The sequence below is a fragment of the Odocoileus virginianus genome, chromosome 1 (genome assembly GCF_023699985.2).
Source record: "Odocoileus virginianus isolate 20LAN1187 ecotype Illinois chromosome 1, Ovbor_1.2, whole genome shotgun sequence".
Lineage (NCBI taxonomy): Eukaryota > Metazoa > Chordata > Mammalia > Artiodactyla > Cervidae > Odocoileus > Odocoileus virginianus.
This window is the reverse complement of record NC_069674.1, coordinates 24792075-24817122: the sequence shown is the minus strand read 5'-3', so window position 1 is coordinate 24817122 and position 25048 is coordinate 24792075. Positions and strand designations below refer to the sequence as shown.

At 47.7% G+C, this 25048-nt stretch overlaps 1 protein-coding gene across 1 annotated transcript; it reads left to right on the top strand.

Annotated features, from left to right (window-relative positions):
* The first annotated feature begins 2261 nt into the window (after positions 1-2261).
* SMO (smoothened, frizzled class receptor) lies at positions 2262-24409 on the top strand. Its single transcript, XM_020874648.2, has 12 exons — positions 2262-3110; positions 15639-15844; positions 16673-16882; positions 17124-17296; positions 17633-17852; positions 17948-18071; positions 19478-19570; positions 20245-20353; positions 21327-21512; positions 21924-22072; positions 22551-22685; positions 22904-24409. Exons 1-12 carry the CDS (start codon positions 2786-2788, stop codon positions 23314-23316), a joined length of 2343 nt encoding a protein of 780 aa, XP_020730307.1. The 5' UTR covers positions 2262-2785; the 3' UTR covers positions 23317-24409.
* Positions 24410-25048: the final 639 nt, after the last annotated feature.

Here is a 25048-nt window from a genome sequence, read left to right as displayed (position 1 = left end):
AATGAGCACATCTTCTCCCTCCTCCTAAAGGGAAGAACATTCTGAATGGAAGACAACACTGTAGGATCGTCTCAATTCATCCTCTTCAATCTCTTTCATAAAGGACTTATCTTACATTGACTTGATTCTTCCTCAGAAGATGATGGGATTCTTCTACCTTCCCAGAAATTCCAGACAAGGGACCATATAGCTTTCATTCTTGAAGAATTGCTAACATTTTTAGGCAGAGAGGTCAGGGGCTGCGTGAGCGCTTGCATAGGTTTCTCTCTAATGCGTGGAATACTGAGAAAATCCCACAGGGCTTCAATGCTGTCACAGTAACAACAGGATAGAAAATAAGGGGAGAAAGTTCCCAAAGCAAAGCAACGGTATGGTGTTACGCAACCTGCTCCATGGCTCAAACTTCAAAATAACAGCCATTTCATTTATATCACAGAAAAAAATAACTGCGGTAGGTCATAAAGTTTTAAATTATTTTTCCAGTAGGAATATTACGCCCTGATGACATAGACTATTTCCACTTCTTCCATAAATCAGCAGCACTTCCCTCAAAATGGTCCGTTGTCTCCAGACTCTCACCCTTCATACCATCCTCACATTGACAGATTAATGTTCTTACATGTATCACTCCTCTGATCAAAATTTTTCACTGCTTCCTATCACCAACAGAATGAAACCTGAATTCCTCTGTATGCCGTTTGTAGTTTCTTACCAGTCAGCTTCCCTGCTTACCCACTACTACGTCCTGATGGCCAGGCCAGTCATGCTCTGAGCTCTCGTCATAGTTTCCTCCCCTTGTAATGCCAGCTGGGCTCCTCTCTACTTTTCTAACTCTTACTACTTACATTTCAGGGCTAGATTCAAATCCCTACTTCTCCACTTCTATCCACGCTGACCTTCCCCTGCTATAAATTCTTAGGGACCACTCACCATATCCCTCATTTTGGCACCTTATTTATCCAGTGATTAGTATGCATATCTAACTGCACTGGATACCCTGTGGGTAGAGAGAATATAATAAGGTCCTTGGCTTAAGGAGGAGACTTTGCTGCTTTGTCATAATGTATTACTGTTTCTTGAGGGCAAGCCTTGTCTCCATGGTAAAAATCCAAGACCTCAAGTTCTTCAAGTATGTCATCCCTATCATGGTGCCACATACATCCTAGGATTTCAGAAAAAGACTTGTTAAATTGAATTAAATCCTCTCGGGCTTATGCTCTACTTGAGGATGATAGCTGAAGTGCAATAGCTAATCTGCTCTAAAATGGCCAAGCCTGACAGGACTAGTCCACCTGGGCTAGGCTGAAGGGGTTGGGGTTGTGGTGAGAAGGGAAAAGCCACCCTAGTGTGCTGCCCCATGAGCAGCAGGAAGAATTGCTCACCGCAAGTCCACTCTCCTGGCTGGACTATTGGTTATTTAGAGGTGGAAGCCACTGTAGGGTGAAATCAAATTCTGTGACTGACAAGCTAAAGAGTGAGAAAATGCAAAGAATGGCAGAGTAGGGAAGGAGAGCAGCTTAAACCCCCCGGGCCAGCCTACGAGTAGCCTATGAGCAGCAAAGGGCCATCAGAGAGGGACTGGCCTCCTTCCGCCATAACCAAAGACACGCCAGGGCCAGCCATTGGCAACCACAGTCTAGAGTTTCACACATTAGCAATAAAGTAGCAATAAAGGCTTGATGCCTACACTTCTGGTTTCCAGACACATGCTCTCTGAATGCTCTCTGAGAGCAGGGGCGGCTGCCTGGAGTGACTTTGAGGTCATCTCTCACACAGGTCCCTAGCTGGAAGGACTTGGACAGCAGAGACTCCAAATGGTGGTCTTCTCCATGGAGCTCTGGAACAAGCTGAAAGATCTAACCAAAAGCAGAAAAGACTGGCAGACTGGGGAGCAGGGCAGGATCTTCTAGATGCAGTAGAAGCTTCAGCTGACTTCAGGCATCCCTTGTCTCTCCCATATAATCCAGAAGAGTCCACTCTCTGCAGACAGCCAAGTTGAACGATCATCAGGCCAGTCAAGATGCCCGCTGAGTCTTGTGGCAACTACTGGCCACGATTTCCGATTTCCACCCATCTTGTGCCCCGAGGCAGCGGCGAGGTCACCGGAGCCCCCTGGCCTGGGCCTCTTCAGGCGCCCGGGACATTGAAGCTCCAGCTCCTCCTTTCTCGCATCCCTCCCCTCCTCTTCCCTCCCTAGGCCAGTCCCTCCCCCAACCGGGGGGTGGGGGGGACGGGCGGGCTTGGCTCGGCGAGGCCCGTGCATTCCAGAGAGCCAAGCGAGCTAGAGCAACAAAGGAGCCGGGTAGTTGGCGGGGAGAAGTCGGGGGGCTGAGGCGCGGTAACGCGAAGGGGGCGTCTGGGAGGCGGGCTGGCGCGGGGGCGGAGCCGGGGACCCAGTCCCGCACCCCCGGCCCGCGCCTGGCCTCCATCGTGGGGCCAGGAGGTGGTTTTAATGGTGGGAGAAGGAATGGGGCTGGAGATTGGGGGCCCAGGGGGCTCCCGGGGGTGAAGATAACTTGGATTGCCAGGAAGGGGTAGAGAGTTGTGCATCCCGGCCCGGGCCTCCGCCGCCCAACATGGGCCCCGGGTTCCAAAGTTTGCGAAGTTGGGTGCCGAGGGCCCGAGGCGCGCGGGGCGTCCGGGGGGACCCGGCACCGGACTCTTGGGGCGCACAGGTCGCCTGAGCCGCGTCTGTGGTCCCCAGGGTGGCGCGTGTGGCCGGGGGGGTGGGCTCCGGAGAGCGGGCGGGGGCGCCGGAGCTTCTGCTGAGTTGGCGGGTTTGGCCATGGCCGCTGCCCGCCTCGCACGGGGGCCGGAGCTCCTGCTTCTGGGGCTGCTGCTGCTGCTAGGGGGCCCGGGCCGGGGGGCGGCCTTGAGCGGGAACGCGACCCGGCCGGGGCCCTGGAGCGCGGGCGGGAGCGCGAGGAGGAGCGCGGCCGTGACTGGCCCTCCGCCGCTGCTGAGCCACTGCGGCCGGGCCGCCCCCTGCGAGCCGCTGCGCTACAACGTGTGCCTGGGCTCGGCGCTGCCCTACGGGGCCACCTCCACGCTGCTGGCCGGGGACTCCGACTCCCAGGAGGAGGCGCACGGCAAGCTCGTGCTCTGGTCGGGTAAGCGCGCGGGAGCCGGAGCCCGGGTCGGGGGCCGTGGCGATGGGTTGCGGGGACTCTCCGAAAGAATAGGCTCGGGCCTGAGCTTGTGAGAGGGTGGGAGCAGCACCCGGGAGAGTTGGAGGAACAGAGTCTAAAACTTGGGAGGCAGGCTTGAGACCCTCGGGTGATGAAGAGGGAGAACGAGGAAGTTGAGGGAGTGGGTCACAAAGGGCCTGAGCAGGGTAGGAGGAAGCAAAGGATGAGGGGGAATGAGGGCCCCCGGGCGTGAGGGGGTGTGGGCTCTGAGCCACAGGACAGGACTTCTGTTTTTTTTTTTTTTTTTTTTTTTAAGAGGAGATGCTCCACGTAGGTACCACTCTGGAAGCGGGGTCCTCGGGAATGCAAGGTGTTTAGACTTTGGAACAGAGACCAGGAAATCAAACCGGAGAGGGAAAAGGGAAAGATGCGGTTAGAAGATTTAGGCATTGAGGGAAGATGGGGAGAAAGAATTGAGTGAAATTTGTGAAAGGTAAGAAACCCCTGGTAATGAGTAATTAAATGGTAATCAGAAAGTTCCAGAAATCTTGTTTTGGAAGCCAGAAGTCCAGAGGATTGTGATCTTGTCCTGCTTTTGACAGGAGATTTCAGTTTCCTCATCTGAAAAATGGGGACTCTGTTCCCTGTCCGAAGTTGTGAAGGAATGAGACTCTTATAACCATCATTTGTGTGTTCTTGGGAAGTTTGGGTTCTCAGACTGGTCTGTGTTGAGGAAGGACACTTATGTCTGGGGTGTCTGAGCCCTTGGATACTTACACGGTGGCCTGAAGTCCCAGAACCCTCACCTCACGCTGGGATTATGACCTGATCTGAAAAACTGCAGACTAAACCCAAGCAGGTACCTCTTTAGCAGCGTGGAGTGGATTAGCTCTCCGCTTGTCACTCTTTTGGGCAGGGGACCTAAAGATGAGGGAAGGGAACTTGCCTTGCCACCTCTTGCTTGTAGCTAGTGGGGTTCCAAAATTATCCTTGAAGAAACAGAAACTAAAATCGAAAGCCAGGAGCAGACATGGGAACCTCCTCCTTTTGATAGGTCTTGGATGTCCCACATGTCCGTTCTGCCCCAGCATCTTGATAGAGAAGTGTTTGTAGGCTGCCTGTCATTGTCACATTGACCGCTGGAGTTCTGAGTCTTGGCCGGATGTTGAACAAAGCCTTGTCACTCCTGGCTTGGTACAGATGTCAAAGGAAGAACTTGGAGGATGGTACCCATGGTGAACCCACATCCTCTGTGGTTATTGGGTTCTAAAGTCAACATGTAGGCAGAAACCATGTGTAATCAACAGTAGCTTTGAAAAATTCACAAACAGCCACAACGTAAGGTCTCTGGGACTTTGTGTTCATATCCTCTTTTATGGTAATATGTTTGTATGCAAGCGCAACATATAGTAATGCACAGTATATAAGAAGGGGCATACATAGAAAATATAATTTTAGTTTTTAAAATTACATAAATACAGAAGTGATAAAATTTAAAAAAACACACAAAGGAAAGGTATCAACAAGGTTTCCTTGAGTTTACTAAGTCGCTTCAGTCGTGTCCGACTATTTGCAACCCCATGGACTATAGCCTGCCAGTCTCCTCTGTCCATGGGAATCTCCAGGCAAGAGTACTGGAGTGGGTTGCCATTTCCTTCTCTATCTTTGAGTTTAGGAGCCAGTTGTATGGAAATTCTAAATGTCTCCGAACTAGAATCTCACGCAGTTCTGAACTGTTCGCACTATGAAAGGATATCTTCCTCCATCTCTCTCTCTTCTTCTTTATTTTACAGGGACTCATGGTTGAATTCCCCTAACTTAAATGCATGTGTGATGCTGCCCTTCTGTAGTTGTCATCAAATCAAGGAGGAAGGGTATGAATCTCTCTCCAGCCCAAGCTTTTGAAAGCAGTTGCTAGGCAGAAGTGGTTTTGGCAGAAAAGTTTAGGAGTTAGAACCATCTGCTGGCTGCACAGGTTTGAACCTCACTAGCTGTGGCTTTGGTGGGGCACAGTCCTGCAGGGGTTCCAGCACTGAGCCCTGGTCCGTAGTTTACTCTGAGCTCTTCTCTGCCATCACCCTTCATCCCTCAGCTCAGTCCCATTCCCATATGCTTTCTGGATGTTCCTTTTCTATGTCTAGTCTTTCTGCTAGATGTTTTATGTGAAGTAGAAGTAGGTATAGGTGTGAGCTGGGTCAGTAAGTGGGTAGAGTGAACCAGAGCCAAAAGTGAGAATCACAGACAAGCCTTCAGCTAAGAGTTCTGGCTAGTGAATTGTCCTGTCCTGAGCTAGTAGACTTGATTTGGCTTAAGTCATCTGGCTCCTGGAGGTGTTTTTGTAGGTGGAAATGATTTAGAGTGTCTGTAAATTTGAAAGTAGAGACTTGTTCTTTCCTTTTTTTTTTTAATCTGAGTTCTGAGTACTTAGCTGGGCGCTCATTCATTTGGTTAGGTGTTTGGGTGCTGGCTACAAGTCATCCTGGATCAGTTTCTGGGGCAGATAAAGATGGAGAATACAGACAGGATCCCTGCCATCAAGGGAAGACAGACAATTAAATCAGGCTTTAGCAACACCTCTACGAGGTATTGTGACCTGGTAGGATGCTGAAGGAACACAGAGGACTTCGGGAAATAAGGAAAGACCCCCAGAGGAACTGACATTTAACCCACAATCTGAGAAATAAGTAGGAGTTTCTGGGGCCAAGGAGGATTTGGATGGGAAGGGATAGGAAGAGGATATAGATGCGCAAAGGTATAGAGGTGAGAGGGCTTGATACTTTTAAGGAAGTATAAGAATTTCAGTCGAATTGAATCAAAACATGTGAGGGATAGGATTATAAGAAATAAGACCTAGTGAATTAGAAAATAAACGGATTCATATCCCATATTGGAAAGTTTGGACGTTTGCCGGAAAATAAGAAGGGGGGGCACTAAAGACTTTTAATGAAGAGAGATGGAATCATATTTGCATTTCAGACCAATCTTCTTGAGTACTGTGTGAAGGAGCCATGGGAAGAAGGGAAGCCTGAAGCTGATTTGCTTGTTGAAGGGATGGTTGAAATAGAGATGATGGTGGTCAGTACTGGGTTGACAGCCTCGAAGAAGTGGACAGATCCTCGGATTTCAGAAGTAGAACCAGTGAGACTTGCTGATGAGTGAGCAGGAGGACCCAAGTTTCAGGCTTGGATGGAAGGTGGTATCATTCCCTCTCACTAAGCTGGAGACTGCTAGAGGAGGAGGAGGTTTGGAAGAAAGTATGAGTTTGTTTTGGTCATGTGAATTAGAGGGGCTCATTGGACTTCTGTGCAGAAAGTGAAAGTCACTCAGTCGTGTCTGACTCTCTGCGACCCCATGGACTATACAGTCCATGGAATTCTCCAGGCCAGAATACTGGAGTGGGTAGCTGTTCTCTTCTTCAAGGGATCTTCCAAACCCAGGGTTCGAACCCAGGTCCCCCGCATTGCAGATGGATTCTTTACCAGTTGAGTCACCAGGGAAGCCATCTTTGTGGAGAGTCCCAGCAGACCTAGAATTGTTGTTGTCGCTCATTTGTGACTGACTCTTTGCAACCCCATGAACTGCAGCCTGCCAGGCTTCCCTGTCCTTCACCATCTCCCGGAGTTTGTTCAGAATCATGTCCATTGAGTTGGTGGTGCTATCCAATCATCTCATCCTCTGTCACCCCCTTCCCCTCCTGCCCTCAATCTTTCCCAGCATCAGGATCTTTTCTAATGAGTCGACTCTTCGCATCAGGTAGCCAAAGTATTGGAGCTTCAGCTTCAGCATCAGTCCTTCCAATGAATATTCAAGACTGATCTCCTTTAGAATTGACTGGTTTGATCTCCTTGCAGTCCAAGGGACTCTCAAGAGTCTTCTCCAACAGCACAGTTCAAAAGCATCAATTCTTTGGTGCTCAGCCAAACCTAGAATAGGAATTGGTAGCCACTGTGAGCTCCCTCAGCCTAGACTGCTGAGCCTTTGTAAGTGAGGAATATCTCAGGTTGGGCCAATTTGTAGGTTTATATAGAACTCAGGTCTGTCTCTCGTGTATCTTTCAACTCTCTGGACTTGGGCTTCTTCAGGCACTCAGCATCTTACCCCAGGATAGTTTGAAATGTCTCCTCGCAGGCATTCCAAGCTGACCAGACAAACATACTTATCCAGGCCATGGCCTACCTTTGGCCAGACCTGGTTGGTTTGGTAAATGGGGCAAGAAAGCAGAGAGACCTGTGGCTGGCAGGGGAAATGGGTCCCTGAGAACCAGCACGTAGCCCCTTTGACCACTGCTATGCTCTGTGTGTGCATGGGGGTGTGCAGCCCTGTCCCCCAGCTGGGGGCAGCTGGTAGGAAGGAGCTGGAGAAGCTGGGAGGAATTTCTCATTTGCTACTCAGACATCTAGCTGAGAGATTTAGAGGAGGTCTGTTATTTGCAAAGGCAGACCAGAAAGAATTTCCTCAGAGCTGTTCTCAAACCTGGCTGATGATCAGAATCATTTTTAAAATATATATTTTTGGAAAGTATAAAAATACAGAGAAACACCCACGGGCTCAAGTTTTCATTTTTGCTTCAGATTTTTACCTTTTGAATTATGAAATGTAGCCTGTATACAGAAGGTGCATACGACACAGAGGTACTAAATAATATATAAATATAAAGTGACACCTGAGTCAAGTGATGGTGGGCCACCCAGGAGCTCCCTCTGTCTTTTCCAATCACATCTCCTTCCCTCCTCTTCTAGAAGTAACCACTACCCGGATGTTTTTGATGATCATTCCCTCTTTCCTCCACAGTTTTACCATCTAGTTTTGGAATCCCTGAATGGTGGATTTCAGTTTTGTGTGTTTTTTACCTCTAAACAGATGGAACTGAGCTGTGTGTATTCTTTTATGTCTTATTTCTTTTGCTCTACATTATTTTGTAAAATTCATCCATGTTGTTGCAGCTTATTTTTCATTGCTGAATAGTACTCCATTGTGCAATATACCACAATTTATCTACTTTGTTGTTCTTTGTTTTTGTTTTTGGCTGCGCTGGGTCTTTGTTACCTCTCAGGGCTTTCTCTAGTTGCAGTGAGCGGGAGCTACTGTTCGTTGCAATGCACAGGCCTCTCTTGTTGCGTTGCATGGGCTTTAGGGCGTGTGAGCATCAGTAGTTGCATCACAGGGGCTCAGTAGTTGTGGGGCACAGGCTTAGTTGCTCTTGGCATGTGGGGTCCTCACAGACCAGGGATCAAGTCCATGTCCCCTCATTGGCAGGTGGATTCTTAACCACTGGACCATGAGGAAAGTCCCCTTTTGGTTGTTCTTAAGCATTTAAGTTATCTCTATTTTTGACTACTATCAATAACATTGCTGTGAATATTCTTTCCTATATATCCTGGTGCCTCGGGTCAAATTTCTCTAGGTACATACTGAGAGAAATGGAATCGCTAGGTAAGAGGGCATGCATATCAGCTTTGCTAGATAATGCATTTTTCAAAATGTTCGTACCAGCTTTTACACTCACTATTCCTGTAGAAGCATCATCATGGCTCCATGTTTTTTCTGACACTTGGTACTGTCAGTGTTTTAAATTTTTGCCAATCTAGAAGATCTGAATAGACATTTCTCCAAAGAGGACATACAGATGGCTCATGAAAAGATGTTCAACATTGTTAGTTATTAGAGAAATGCAAATCAAAACTACAATGAGATATTACTTCATACTGGTCAGAATGGCTATCATCAAAAAAATCCACAAACAAATGCTGGATGAAGAGAAGGGAACCCTTCTACACTATTGATGTAAATGTAAGTTGGTACAGCCACTATGGAGAACAGTATGGTGGTCCCTTAAAAAACTAAAAATAGAGCTACCATATGACCCTGCAATCCCACTCCTGGGCATACATCTGGAGAAAAACATGGTCCGGAAGGATACATGCACTCCAGTGTTCATTGCTGCACTGTTTACAGTAGCCAAGACATGGAGGCAACCTAAATGTCGATCAACAGAGGAATGGATGAAGAGTATATGGTACTTATATACAATGGAATATTATTTAGCCATTAAAAGGAAAATTGATATTGATGAACCTATTTGCAAGGAAGGAATGGAGATGCAGGTGTAGAGAATGGACTTGTGGACACAATGAGGGAGGGAGAGAGTGGGATGGATGGAGAAAGTAGCATCACCACATATACACTATCAGCTGTAAGCTGGTGATAAGTTGCTGTGTAGCATAGGGAGCCCAGTCTGGTGCTCTGTGATGACCTGGAGGGTTGGGGTGGGGGAGGAGCGGGAGGCTCGAGAGGGAGGGGATGTTGTATAATTATGGCTGATTTGCATTGTTGTATGACAGAAACCAACACAACGCTGCAAACATTTTTTTTAATTTAAATAAACAATTATAACACACAAAAAAAGAATGAAATAATGTCATTTTCAGTAACATGGATGGACCTAGACAGTGTCATACTGAGTGAAGTAAGTCAGACAGAGGAGAAACATCATATGGCATCCCTTATACGTGGAATCTAAAAAGAAATTTTACAAATGAACTTACAAAACAGAAAGAGACACAGATTTAGAAAACAAACTTATGGTTGCCAAGGAGAAGGGATAGTTAGGGAGTTTGGGAAAGTCATGTACACACTGCTGTTTTCAAAGTGGGTAACCCACAAGGACCTACTGTATAGCACATGGAACTCTACTCAGTGTTATGTGCCAACCTGAATGGGAGGGAGGTTTGGGGGAGAATGGATACATGTATATGTATGTATGGCTGAGTCCCTTTCTGTTCACCTGAAACTACTACAACATTGTTAATTGGCTATACCCCAAGACAAAATAAAAAGTTTAAAGTTTGAAAGAGAAATATTTTTTGCCAGTCTAGTGGCTGTGTGGTTTTATTTATTTGTACTTTTCATTTGCATTTCTCTGATTGCTAGTGAGGTTAAGCACCATTTCAGATGTTCCTTCACTGGCCTTTTAGATTATGAGACTGACACGCTGCCTACTTCGCTAAGAGGGCAGATCCTTCACTGGCCATTTAGATTTCTTCTTTTGTGAAGCCTCTGTTCAAATCTTTGGCCCATTTTTCTGTCAGACTATCTGTCACATTTGTAAGATTCGTAGTTCTTTATATACACTATATGTGAGTCCTCTATTGGTTGTAAGTATTGAAAATACTTTCTGTTCTGTGACTTGCCTTTTTATTCTGTTGGTGTCTTCTGTTGGACAGAAATTCTGAACTTTAAGGTAGTCATTTATCAAACTTTTTATGATTAGTGCTTATTGTGTCTTACTTTTAAGTCCTTTCATACCACAAAGTCAAGAATTCATTCTGTTACTTTCTTTCCTTTCATTTTAGGTACATAGTTCACCTGGAATTGATTGTTTTAGAACTCCAGTTTCATATATATTGTCTCAACATCATTTATTTAAAAAAAAAATTATTTTCTTTACTGGTCTGCCATAAATCAAGTGTCCAAATATGTTTTTGTTTTTGGGATCTTTATTCCATTCCATACATCTATTTGTCTATGTCTTATCATACCATCTTAATCATAATCTTTTTTTTTTTTTTAACCATGCCTCTGGGCATGCAGGATCTCAGTTCCCCAACCAGAGATCAAACCTGTGTCCCCTGATTTGGGAACTTGGAGTCTTAACCACTGGACCACCAAGGAAGTCCCTTTAATTATCATATCTTTATAGCATGGTCCTTTTTTTAAATTTTATTGTTAATTGGAGGACAATTGCTTTACAATGTAGTGTTGGTTTCTGCTATACAACAGCATGAATCAGCCATGAGTATACATATATCCCTTCCTTCCTGAGCCTCCCTTCCACCCCAGCCCCCAGCCCAGCCCTGCAGGTTGTCACAGAGCACCGGGCTGAGCTCCCTGTGTTGTATAGCAACTTCCCACTAGCTATCTATTTTACATATGGTAAGGTATGTGTTTCAGTATAGCAGGGTTCTTTACCTTCTTTGAGCTATAAACCTTTTTGGCAGTCTGGTAAAACCTATGGGCCCCTTCTCAGTGTAATGTTTTTAATTCATAGAGTAGAACACAGGATTGAAAAGCATGTAGGATTACAAAAGAAATGAAGTATATTGAAATATAATTATCAAGTGTTAAAAAACAAGTTTGTAATCTAATGTATGTGTGCTTCTTTATTAGTACATAGATAAGATTTAGTCTGGATTTAGTAAGTACTGTAATGTCAAGGTAGTGATGAGCAGTAACAATATTTTGAGGTGTTTCCAACAAAAGTATCTAATATCCATTTGTGACAAAGCCACAGGTATTACTAACATTTCTGTGGTTTGTTGCTCATGTTCATAATTGAGAAAGACTAAATTTCAGTTAGCTGTAGTTTTTTCCCATCTAGGTTCATGGACCCCTAAATTCTCTTTGCAACCTCCTGGCTAAGAACCTCTGCTTTAGAGGATGGCACTATTTAATAGACAGTGTGGTCTATTCTTAACCCTTTGTATTTTCATGTAAAAGTATTTGTTGGCGGTTTTGATTGGAATTACTTTGAGTATATAGATTAATTTGAAAAAATTACATCTTTACAATATTGTGTCTTCTAATCATTTCATTAAGTATTGTATGTAGATCTTTAATTTTTTCAGTATTTTTTGCAGTTTTCTGCAAAAAGTTCTAAATACCATTTGTTAGATTTATTCCTAGGTACTTGACATTTTAATGCTGTTATAAATTGTGATTTTACATTTCCTTTGTTGCTGATGCATAGAAATATAATTGATTTTAAATCCAGTAAACTAACTACATTTATGTACATACAAAGTCATCTCATTTGTGAATAATGAGTTTTGTTTCTCCTTTTTCGAGCTATATGTCCTATATTCTTTACTGCCTTACTGCACTACTTAAGACCTCCAGTACATGGTTAAATAGAAGTGATAATAGTAGCAGCAGTCTTCATCCTTGACTTTTTCTTCATTCTAAAGAGAAAGCTTTTATACCTTTCACCATTAAATGTGATGTTTGGTATAGGAATCTCGTAGTTATATTTTATCAGATTAAGGAAATTTTCTTCTATTCCTAATTTGCCAATTATTATTTTTATCATGGATGGATGTTGAACTTTATCAACAACTTCTTCTGTTGAGATGATCATATGATTTTTTTCTGTCAATGTGGTAAATTGCATTGATGAAATTTTCTAATGCTGAACCATCCTTAGCCCAATGGTTTTCAACTTGATTGATCATCAGAATCACACAAATTTTTTTTTAAAGTTTAAATTGTGGCAAATATTATTTTTAAAGTACATAAATATAGAAAAAGTGAAGAAACTGTTATAACACCTATGTTCATATTTTTTCTTTTTGTTTTGTATTTTATTAAGGAAATAAAACAAGGGAATTCCCTGGCAGTCCAGTGGTTAAGTCTCACAGCTAAAAAAAAAAAGGAAAAAAAATAGATAAAATCGATGTGCCCTTTCTTCTTATTTCCAGTTGCATTTCCTTCTCTTCTGTGGGAAGCTTCCCCCATCCTAGTGATTTGCATATTAATTTTTTAAGCTTAATTACTTTAATAGAATAGGTAGTACAAGATTGAAAAGTAACCAAAGTTAAACCCTTCCATTTCTGCTTCCTGCTCCCCATTTCTCCTCCCACAGGCAACCGCCAACCCTAGTTTGTGTGTCTTTTTGTAGAATCTAACATATGTACAAATGTATATGTGTTCTTATTTTCCCTCCCATAACCAATAGTGGATCTCCAGGCTGTCCTCTGCTCAACTGCACCCATTTAACAGGACATAGTGGAGGTTGTTTCAGTTCATCACAAATACTTCAAGCCTGGATAGTGTTCTATTATATTGATGTGTGACATTTTCTATAGTAGGTTTCCTATTGATGGATATATATGAAGGATGTTTCTCTTCTTTTGCTACTACAAGCAATATTACAATAAATAATCTTATATATGATTTTTGTGAACATATAAAGTGGAATTGTGAGTATATTTGATAGCTGGTATCAGATAGTCTCCACAAGTATTTAATAATTTTTATTCCTACTAAAAATGTTCAAAACTGCCAGTTTCCCCTACGCTCTTGCCAATATAGCATTTTCAACTGTTTTGATCTTTATCTTTCTAAAGATTAAAAAAATATGTCATTATAGTTCTTTTTTTTTCTTTTTGTCATTATAGCTCTATTTCACATTTATTGAGTGAAACTGAGCATCTCTTTATGTTTTTAAAGGCCATTTGTATTTTCTGTGTGTGATCTTGTGTTTATCTTTTGCCCATTTTTCTATAGGATTATGAATTTCTTATTGATTTATAAGAGCTTTATGCACATAAGGAAAGTAATTCTCTCTTTACCTGTGATGTTTATTGGAAATATATTTTCTCAGAGTGTTGCTTTTCTTATGATCTTGTTTTTCACCCTACTGAATTTATCTATTTTTCTGCATTGGCAGGCAGGTTCATTCTTTACCACCAGTACCACCTGGGAAGCCACTATCTATTTTTCTGAAGTCTTTTCTTCAAATCTTTTATTTCAAAATTTCTAGTTTCGTGTCACACTGCAAAAGGCCTTCTCCACTCTAGGATTTTCAAAAACATTTTCTACTTTTTCTTCTAGTAGTCTAATTTTTTAAAAATAATGTAGTTATTTTGATTCATCTGGAATTTATTTTTATGTAAGAAATGGGGTAAGGATCCAATTTATTTTTTCCCTGAGCTGCCTCATCAGTTGCCTTTCTTTTTTTTTAAGCATTTTTTTTTTGCCTTTCTTCAGTGAGTTTTTATTTTTAAAATTAATTTTTATTTTATATTTAAAATTAATTTTATTACATTTTATTGTTTTATTATTTAAAATTAATTTACAACGCTGTGTTAGTTTCTACTGTATAGCAAGGTGAATCATTATACATATACATATATTCACTCTTTTTCAGATTCTATTCCCTATAGATCATTACAGTGTATTGAATAGAGTGCCCTGTACTATGCAGTAGGTTTGTTTTTTCTTTTTCTCTTTTTTTCTGGCTGCACCGCACTGCATGGGGAATCTTAGTTCCCTGACCGGGGATCAAATCCGAGTCTACTGCATTGAAGTTTGGGGTCTTAACCAGTGGACTGCCAGGGAGGTCCCCTCAATGGTCTTTCAAGATTTATTTAACTTTGCTAGTGAGAACTGTGTGTGGTCAGAGACCTCAGATAAGTAACAGTAACAGCTAATATCTCTTGAGTGCTTAGTATATGACAAGTACTGCGCTATGTCCATTTGGCACATTATCTCACTCTGCACCATAGTTCCACTACATCTATTAGCCCCATTTCACAGATGAGGAAATTAAGGCTCAAGATTAAGTAATTTGTCCAAGATTACACAGCCAGGAAATGGTAGAGCCACAATTTGGACTCAGGCGGGCCAAATTTCGAGGTCCATGCTCCTTATCCCTTCCTCCCCAAAAGAGAATTTACCTGTCCCCACCAGCTCCAGCCTGGGCATGCCCCACCTTGGCTCTCATTCCTCAGAAGCTTCTCCTAATACAACGTCTTGTTTGGGAAATAGGTGTTCCTGCAGGAGGGATGATTCAGGAGGAGCAAAGGGATGGAACGCTGAGTGAGCTCAGCCAGCAGGGGAACAGGGTAGAGGCCTGGGCGGGGCGGGGGTGCTGGGAGACCTCCACCTGCGTCCGTCTTGCTGACAAGGCCTTTCCTCCCCCTGCGCTGGATACAGCCTCCCCTGTTTGTCTCCATCTGATTTCCTGTTTCCTCTTCTGGCTTTGGCGTACCTGGCTCCCCTGACTACCTCTTCCTAAGCTCCTACCTGTTCTCTGTCCCACCTCAGCTTGGTAAGAGGAACAAGGGTCCGGGGGTCTGGGCAAGGGGAAACACCTCCTGGATCTGGTGCACGGGCCCTGTGGGGGTGGGTCCCACAGCCCTCCTTCCCCATGGACTGTAGAAGGTTTAAGAATGCCCCTGAAAACGTAAAAGGTAAATTGATTTTGGGTTCTCAGCCAGAGGTGCCAGCATTCCCTTAGTGGGTCATTTTGAAATGGGGGCTGCTTTTTAAAAACATTAATTGAACTGCAATATTAATACATGGAGAAAAGGGCACAGATTGATTTTCACAAGGTAAATATACCCGTGTAACTGGTACCAGCTCAAGAAATAGAACACCACTAGTGTCCCAGAAGTCCTTTTCAAGCCTCTTCCCATCCCAAGCCTGGAGTGGGAGGGGTGGGGAGTATTGTTTTGGTTGTCACCAGGACTTAGGGGTTCTGTTGGCCTTTAGTGGCAGGGTCTAGGGATGCCAGATGTCCTGCAGTACATGGGACAGTCCTGCACAAAGAATGGTCCCACCCAAATGCCCGGCTGAGAAATGCTGTGCCTGACGGTGCTGAGCAGTCGTGGCCTGCAGCGTGGCCAAGAGAGATGCCTTAGGCCCAGGGAACAGGGGTGCAGCTGGGCCTGTGGGTCAGAGTGAGGAGGGGTCTTCACTGCAATGTATCCACACTGTGGCTACACCCCCCAGGCCTCCGGAACGCCCCCCGCTGCTGGGCAGTGATCCAGCCCCTACTGTGTGCTGTGTACATGCCTAAGTGTGAGAATGACCGGGTGGAGCTGCCCAGCCGTACCCTCTGCCAGGCCACCCGCGGCCCCTGTGCCATCGTGGAGAGGGAACGGGGCTGGCCCGACTTCCTGCGCTGCACCCCCGACCACTTCCCCGAGGGCTGCCCGGTGAGTGCTCTGCGGGGCCGGGGCTGAGCTGGTCACGGGGACAGGGCCCAGCAGGGACAGGGAAGCTCAGACAGAGCCTTCTGTGCTGAAAGATCCCAAGTCATGGACTCAGCAAGCCACAGACCCAAACCAAAGCTGGGCCAGTCCATCAGGGATTATCTATCTAGCTATAAACTATTTTTGAGCACCCACTCTGTTACGTGATGGGGGGTTACAGGAGTCATGAGTGACGAACCTGTTCTCAGAAAGTTTATCCTTTATTTAGGGAGTCAAGGCTTGCACATGTAAAACTTGGCTGGAGACACCAAGACAGGGATGGGATCTAATTCCGGGTGAAGGAGAGCACATTAATAATAATAATAGTAATCATTATTTTTGGAGAAAGAAATGGCAAACCACTCCAGTATTCTTGCCTGGAAAATCCCATGGACAGAGGAGCCTGGCAGGCTACAGTCCACAGGATTGCAAGAGTCCGACACGACTTATCGACTAAACCATCACCACCACCAGTCATTATTTAGTACTGTCCAAATACATTTTAAACATCTTACATTTATTTACTCATTTACTTAACCCTTAGATCACACCATGAAGTAAGTATTGCTGTCCTATAGATCGGGAAACTGAGCTAATAGGGAGGTCACATAACGCCCTAGGCCATGTGATCACTGAGCGGCAAGGCTGGCATTCAGATGCTGGAAGGTTGTCTACAGTGCCTGCACTTTCAGCCTCTCTGCCGTGCTAACCCTGCACCTCTTATTAAACCAAAGGTCACCCCAAGCCTACTGCTCTCCATTGTATTGTCTTCTCCTCTTCTCTCTGTGCCAGAATGAGGTGCAGAACATCAAGTTCAACAGTTCCGGCCAATGTGAGGCTCCCTTGGTTCGGACTGACAACCCCAAGAGCTGGTATGAGGACGTGGAGGGCTGTGGGATCCAGTGTCAGAACCCGCTCTTCACCGAGGCTGAGCACCAGGACATGCACAGCTACATCGCGGCCTTCGGGGCTGTCACGGGCCTCTGCACACTCTTCACCCTGGTCAGCGAAGGGCAGACCTGGGGTGGAGGGTATGGGGAGAGGCGGGGGCCCGGGACCCTCAGGCTGCCTATAAAGTAGGGAGGGAGCCAACTGTCCGTGAGAGGCTGGGCTCTGGGAGTCGAGGGGAGGAGGACTTACAGGGGTCTTCAGGGAAGGGTGGTGATTAGCAGGGTTGGGAGTTCTGATAAGAGTGGCAGAACAGCCCTAACCTCACAGAACGGGCCTCTCTTCTCTCTTCTAGGCCACATTTGTGGCTGACTGGCGGAATTCCAATCGCTACCCTGCCGTCATCCTCTTCTACGTCAATGCATGTTTCTTCGTGGGCAGCATTGGCTGGCTGGCCCAGTTCATGGACGGGGCCCGCCGGGAGATCGTCTGCCGTGCTGATGGCACCATGAGGCTCGGGGAGCCCACGTAGGTGTCCTGGGGTTCCCAGAGGCGAGGGCAAGGGAAAAAGGCTGATGCCCGTTTTCCACAAAAGGGGCAGGTTGGACTGGAAATGGAGCTTTCAGTGTGGGATTCAGCTCTGCCTTGTTGCACCCAAGGTCTCCAGCACTAGAGCCTGGATCCTTCACATCTTCTATATCCTCTTCACTTCTGACCCAAGCCTGGTCTCCAAGCCCTGACTCCTAGAAGAACTTCCAGACCTTAGAAGCCAGGAGTCTTGGGGCCACAAGGCCAGAGGGGGGGAGACTTGCTAGATGGAATATAGAATGAGCGCCCCAAGTGACACCCTACTTGTCTGTGCAGCTCCAATGAGACCCTGTCCTGCGTCATCATCTTTGTCATCGTGTACTACGCCCTGATGGCCGGCGTCGTCTGGTTTGTGGTCCTCACCTATGCCTGGCACACCTCCTTCAAAGCCCTGGGGACCACCTACCAGCCTCTCTCGGGCAAGACCTCCTACTTCCACCTGCTCACGTGGTCACTCCCCTTTGTCCTCACTGTGGCAATCCTCGCCGTGGCCCAGGTCTAGTGACTGGTACGGGGTGGGGACCCGTGTGGGGCAGACTTGGGTGAGGGAGAAAGTGACCAACTCTGTCCCCCTACCCCTTCCTCCTGCAGGTGGATGGGGACTCTGTGAGCGGCATCTGTTTTGTGGGCTATAAGAACTACCGATACCGCGCTGGCTTCGTGCTGGCCCCCATCGGCCTGGTGCTCATTGTGGGAGGTTACTTCCTCATCCGAGGTGAGTGAGGACCTGGCTGAGCACCTGCTCTGTGTAAGCAGGAGCCAGGAGCTGCCAGCTCTGCTGCCTTTGAGGCAGGACCTCAGCTGGCTCACTGGGGCCTTGGGGTAAAGGGGAAGGACAGACATAGCACCACGTCACTTGATGTGGGGCAGCGTCTTTGTTCAGCCACAAAAATGCCGCCCTTAATCCGGCCTTGTGTGAGGGCTCACGGCTTGCTGAGTGGAGCTTGGGCTGGGTCCCTACCCCTGCTCAGCTCTGGCCAGATGCCCTTGTGTGATAAACACCTTGAGTAACCTACTTTGTCCACGTGGGCCAGCTGGGGGCCTTCCATCATGTTTGTGCATTTATATACACGCTCAGTCTCTGGAGCTTGGTTTCTCAGCTCCTTTCTGCCCACAGTGCACACACATGCAGAGTTTTCACAACATACACAGATTCTGTTTCCTTGTTTCCCTGTTTCAATCTGCCACCTCCACAATGAGCCTCCGTGTCTGAGCTCATTTTTGTTGAGCGTTCTCTGTAAACTTCAGTTTCCTCCCGCAGCTCCTGTTCAGCCCACCTTGTTTCCCTCTCCTTGGCAGTGGCTGGGCCTCTGATGTGTGTTTTGTATCTGTGTGATCCTGTGCGGTAGCCACCAGTCACGTGTGTTGAAACTAGTCCAGGTTGAGACGTGTCATAGCATAAAATACAAACTGCACTTCAAAGACTCAGGCACACACAGAAGTAAACAAGTCTCATTAACAGCTTGTTATATGGATTACACGTTGAAATGATAATGTTGTAGACAATGACTTACTGTTTTTTTTTTTTTGATTTATTGTTTTTAAGGTGTATTGAAGTTAATTTCATTTGTGTCCTTTTACTTTTTGAAGGTGGCTTCTAGAAAATTTGAGGTTATGAGTTGTTGTTCAATTGCACAGTCATGTCTGACTCTTTGTGACCCCCATGGACTGCAGCATGCCAGGCTTCCCTGTACTTCACTATCTCCCAGAGTTTGCTCAGACCCGTGTCCATTGAGTTGATGATGCCATCCAGCCATCTCTGGAAAACTTGACATTATGAGTGTGGCTCACATTATATTTCCCTTGGACAGCACTGTCTTGGGGTCTCTTCTTTGGCCTTTTTCATCATAATAGCTTTGACCCGCTGCCTTTCTTGGGGAGGCTGGATCAGGACTGAGGCATCTTTGATCTCCACTGTCGGTCTGCCCTGCTCCAGTCTTTCCAGTCCATAGCATGTGTGCCACCAGCTGCACTCCAGTGTCTCCAGTTCCTCCAGCTTTAAATCAGCACAAGTCATCAGACCTGGGACTGCAGGACCATAGGACCCTCCTAGGATGCCACACACCCATCCCTCACAGATGGGAGGCCCCCCACTAATGTCTGCCATTTCCTTATTTTCAGGAGTCATGACCCTGTTCTCCATCAAGAGCAACCACCCTGGGCTGCTGAGCGAGAAGGCAGCCAGCAAGATCAACGAGACCATGCTGCGTCTGGGTGAGTGGGTCAGTCTATCACCACGCCCACTGGGGAAGGGTATTGGAGGCTGAAGTTAGCAGTTAGCAGCCAGGGGGCAAGACTAGGCTGTTAGGCTGTGTGTGTGTGTGTGTATTGGTGGTGATGCTGATGGTAGCAGCTCAAAAGGGAAGGTACCTTCCTTCTCAGTTGGAAGAATTCAAATTCATGCCAACATTTGAGACCTATTTAGAGCCCTTAAGTGCCTCTTAATTTCTTATCTTATTTTGGAGAAAACAATTCTTTTGTATGTTTTATTGAAGTGTACTTGAATCACAATGTTAATTTCTAGTGTATAGAAAAGTGACTCAGATATATATATCATATGTATATCTATAGATATTTTTTCATATTCTTTTCATTATGGTTTATCACAGGATATTGAATATAGTTCCCCACGCTATACAGTAGGACCTTGTTTATCTATTTTATATAGAATAGTTTCTCTCTGCTAATCCCAAACTCCTAATTTATCCGTGCCCTACTTCCCCCACCTTGGTAACCATAAGTCTGTAGAGAAAACAGTTCTTAAACTGAGCCCAGCACGAAGTCACCCCAGAGTCTTTCAGGCCCATGTGGGGTGAACACCCTCCTCCCCACCGCTGCTCCCACACCTGGGATGGGTGACGCCCTGCCCCACCCCGGACCCTCCACAGGCATTTTTGGCTTCCTGGCCTTTGGCTTTGTGCTCATCACCTTCAGCTGCCACTTCTATGACTTCTTCAACCAGGCCGAGTGGGAGCGCAGCTTCCGGGACTACGTGCTGTGAGTGGGGGACTGGGGGCTGGAGGGCTGCAGTGGTGGGCGCTGGAGACCCCTCTCTGCGATCCAGCAGGGGTCTGTTAGGTGCCAACCTCAGAGGGTGAAAGAAACTGCCCGTCTTGCTCTGGGTGCTCACACTGTTAGTTGCTCTGTAATTTGCAGATGTGGCCAACAGCCCTGGGGTCCCTGCCCAGCTCCGCCCTCCCTCCCATCCCCAAGGCTGCCTGGCTTGAAATCAAATCAAACGCATCCCCAAGGTGCGTTTGTAACTGTTAAGCCGTTGTGTGTTTTGGCTTCTCCCTACCTCTTGCGTTGGCCACAGATCTCGCTCTCTACTTCTCGTGGACTCTTCACAGAGCTTATTGCAAATCCCTGCACAGAAATAGTTCTCTCTCTACAACAGGTTAACAACCCATTAATGTGTTCTGGGTTTGCCTGTGCTTTTTTGTGTCACATGATGATAAATATGCGAGGGTAAGGCACCTCAGCTACTTCATGAAGTGCAGTCCATATTGATACCAGGGATAGGAGCTAAAATGCTCATTAAAATCCTGAGTGCTTCTTGGGACTTCCATGGTGGTCCAGTGGCTAAGACTCCGCGCTCCCAATGAAGGGGCCTGGGTTTGATCCTTAGTCAGGGAACTAGATCCCACATGCTGCAACTAAGACCCTTCGAAGTCAAATAAATAAATATATTTAAAAAATCCTGAGTGCTTCAGACTCTTCCTTAAAGTCTCCAGCTTCCAGTATGCAGGAAGACCTGATGCCTGGGTCCCTCCCTCAGAAATTTGATTTCATTGTCTGGGGTGTGGCCCAAACATCACGAGTCATTATAAGCTCCTAGGTGACTCTGATGATCATCCTAGGTGATCCATCATTGATGTGGGCTTCACTCTTTTTAGTGTTGGGACTGATTGTCTGGGCAACCACCAGCGAGACTGAGAAAGCTTCACCTGTCTACTACTTCTCACCACAGGTGCCAGGCCAATGTGACCATCGGGCTGCCCACCAAGAAGCCCATCCCTGACTGTGAGATCAAGAACCGTCCCAGTCTCCTGGTGGAGAAGATCAACCTATTTGCCATGTTTGGAACTGGCATTTCCATGAGCACCTGGGTCTGGACCAAGGCCACGCTGCTCATCTGGAGGCGCACCTGGTGCAGGTGGGGTCAGCAGCAGCCCGTCCTGACCTGACTGCCTCGTTCTCTCAGCCTCAGCATCCTGTAGGCTCAGTCAGGTCTCACAAGTCCCAGCGCAGCCTTGAGCAGGTGTGATTTCTAACTGCCGAGCAGCCGAAAGCAGCCTTTCCTGTGGCCCACCACTGCCCCCTGGTGACACCTCGTGTCCTTGCAAGGATGGGCCAAGGGCTGCGCCAGCGTGTCTTCTAAGAGAGGAGTGATTCAAGAGCTGGGCACAGGATCCCTGCATTCTAGGCTCCCTTATTGGCAGAGAAGGCCCTTGAGGCCCTCTGGAGGCTCCTTTCCTGGAGGGAATGGATTTGCTGGTCTTTTGCAAGATTTGAGGGGCAGCAGCTGTTCCACCATGCCCCCTGCCCCCACTCTTTCTGCCCTCAGGTTGACGGGGCAGAGTGATGATGAACCCAAACGGATCAAGAAGAGCAAGATGATCGCCAAGGCCTTCTCCAAGCGGCGGGAGCTGCTGCAGAACCCAGGCCAGGAGCTCTCCTTCAGCATGCACACCGTCTCCCACGACGGGCCTGTGGGTGAGCTTCCACTCTTCTCTGGAGCTTGTTCCCAGTTCCCTTCTAAGCTGGTGTGGCTTCATGGTCTGTTTGCAAGGCTGTGAGGAAATGGCGCTCCTTCTGTTCACATACTCCTTCTCCAATCCCCTCTATCCCAGGCTACTCTCCCCTCTCTGTTTCTGCCCCTGGGTCTGCTTGCTGGTGGTTTGGTTCCAACGGACTCATCTCCCTCACCTTCAACCGTCTTCTCCAGCTGTTCTCCCTGGGCTACAAGAAGTCAGGTTTCAGGCACTGGGTTTCTGGCGTCTCATCAGGCCCCCGTGCTCTTCAGACTGGGGATGGGTAGAGATCTGGCTGCACTCACCAGGGTGGGATTTCTGTGCTAAGTTGAGTGGGTGCTAAGGGCTGGGGGAAGGTGAATGGTACCGAATACGGAAGGAGCAGTCACAGTGAGGTCCTGGCAGTCATGGTACCTCACCCTTTCCTTCCATCCCCACAGCGGGCTTGGCCTTTGACCTCAATGAGCCCTCAGCCGACGTGTCCTCTGCCTGGGCCCAGCATGTCACCAAGATGGTGGCCCGGAGAGGCGCCATACTGCCCCAGGATGTGTCTGTCACCCCGGTGGCAACGCCAGGTATGGGTGTCCGCTCCTATAGGAAGGTGGGGGACGTTGAGGCTGGAAGAAGGTCCTGGGAGTGGAGTGCCAGGAGCTGCCGGCAGGGGACGGGGAGAGGAAGCCCTTCGAGAACTACAGCATGGGTCCCGGGCTCCAAGAGTAGGGGCCCGGGGAGAGAAGTTGCCACGCTCACAGAGCTTAGAGTCCCCAGCTCCCGTTCTCTCTCCCACCGTCAGTGCCCCCGGAGGAAAAAGCCAACCTGTGGCTGGTTGAGGCAGAGATCTCCCCGGAGCTGGAGAAGCGCCTGGGCCGGAAGAAGAAGCGGAGGAAGAGGAAGAAGGAGGTGTGCCCACTGGTGCCACCCCCGGAGCTTCATCTCCCCGCCCTGGGCCCTGCCCCCGCCTCCAGTGCGGTCCCTCGGCTGCCACAGCTGCCCCGACAGAAGTGCCTGGTGGCCGCGGGTGCCTGGGGCCCTGGGGAGCCCTGCCGACCTGGAGCCTGGACCCTGGTCTCCAACCCCTTCTGCCCAGAGCCCAGCGCCCCAGCCCCTATGGCCTGGGCGCAGGGCCGCCGGCAGGGTCTGGGGCCCATTCACTCCCGCACCAACCTGATGGAGGCAGAACTCATGGATGCAGACTCAGATTTCTGAGCCTGGAAAGTAGGACCTGCGACAAGAAGAGGAACAAATACCATTCCGAGGCTCTTCTTCCTCCCCGAGAGTGCTTCTCTCCAGGCTCTCGTCTTCCCGAGCACCTGAAGGCCCAGTGCCTTCCTGGGAGAGTTCAGTGTGGACGACTCACAGCACCAGGACTGCGGGAAGGAACCCTGACATCTCCACGGATAGGCCTCACTGGGGCAGGGCCCTGGAGCTTAGGGTCCTTGATTCTGCCCCATCTGGCTGGCAGCATCAGTCTCCAGTGGGAACATGTGTATGCAGAGCCCCTAGTGTGGTGGTAAAGGTGCAGGCACAGCTGCATGGGCTCGCATGCATACTTGCATGGGCTGTGGTGACCAGCCCCTGTCTGGCAGATGAGGGCTGGCTGCCCTTGTGTGTGCCAATGGGTGCCCTTCCCTGGCACTCTCAGACCAAAAGTGTTCATTGGGTCATTATCCCTTTGTCCACCTGAGGACAGAGCTCCTTTCTCCCCTTTCCAGTTGGTTGTGGGGCTGGGAGTTCTTACTCCCATAGGGGCTGTAACCTCTCTTAAAAGTGTCCAGCTGGCTCCACCATAGGCCAGTAACCCACCCTGGGTGTTGTGGTACCATCCTTTCCCCTTTCCCATTTCGGTTCAACCAGGCCAGCCTCTTCCTGTTTCCTGTTTGTTAATTAGAACCCAGAGTTGCAGCATTTTCCACCCTGCCCCCATGCCCTATCCCTCTGCCGTTGGGCTCCATCTCCAGGTGAGAGGTTGGTTCAGCCATAGAGCCTGGCGTGGTGGAGAAGCTGTGAGTGATGGGAAGCCTCTGGGCCTCAGAGAGATGCATGCTCTCTCTCGGGGGATGGATCCTCTGACTGAGGAGCTACCCTTGGGAAGCTGCTGACACTTCAGCCAGGCAGGAACACTTCCTTCAACTTCCACAGTCGGTGGGTGAAGAGGTTCCCACCTCTCATAACCCCTATCCAAGGCCCCAGTGTCAAGAACCAGATTGCAGGGAGCTTCAGCAGTTGTCTGGGTTCCAGATCAGGGGGTAGGGATAAGGAGACAAAATATAAACAGTAAATAAAAGGTTTTTGTATAATCTATTGATGTGCTTCTTTCCATAGGCCCCGTCTTGACCCACTTACCTGGTCATGATCTCATTTGTCCTTCACTTCCTCTGCAAGCTATTCTGCAAGGCCAAGAGCTCGGTTCTAATGAGGTCACCACTGACAGATGTCAGGCCGATGTCAGCTTAATGTGCTGGCTGTCCTTCCTGGCCAGTTGGTTCTATATATGGACAAAGGCTCTGGCCACAGCTGCCTCCCTGCACATTGATCATGAGATGAATGAGCAAGGGCATGCAGCTTGTCCCTGCAGTGATGACACTTGCAGAAAGCAAGTGTCCCCTGCTGGGGAGTGTAGGTGGGCATGGATGCTCATGGCAATCCCAGGCCCCCTCTGAGAACCTCTTGCCTCTACAAAGGATGTCTGTGGGACCAGGTGCATTCGCATCCACAGCTTCCTCCCCTTGGAATGTCAGAGAAATTCAGGCTTCTCTGAGGGAAGCCTGCTAGTCCCACTTCCTCCAGAAAGATGTCAGTAGAAAGCTGGGAACTGGACTCGCGGTCCTGTGGAAAGAAGAGGGGGTAAAGGAAGGGGTGGTACCCATGGACGACTCAGAGGGTATTGTGCAGTATTAAGTGTGCCTGTTTATGGGTGTCACTCAAGTGATGGGGACAC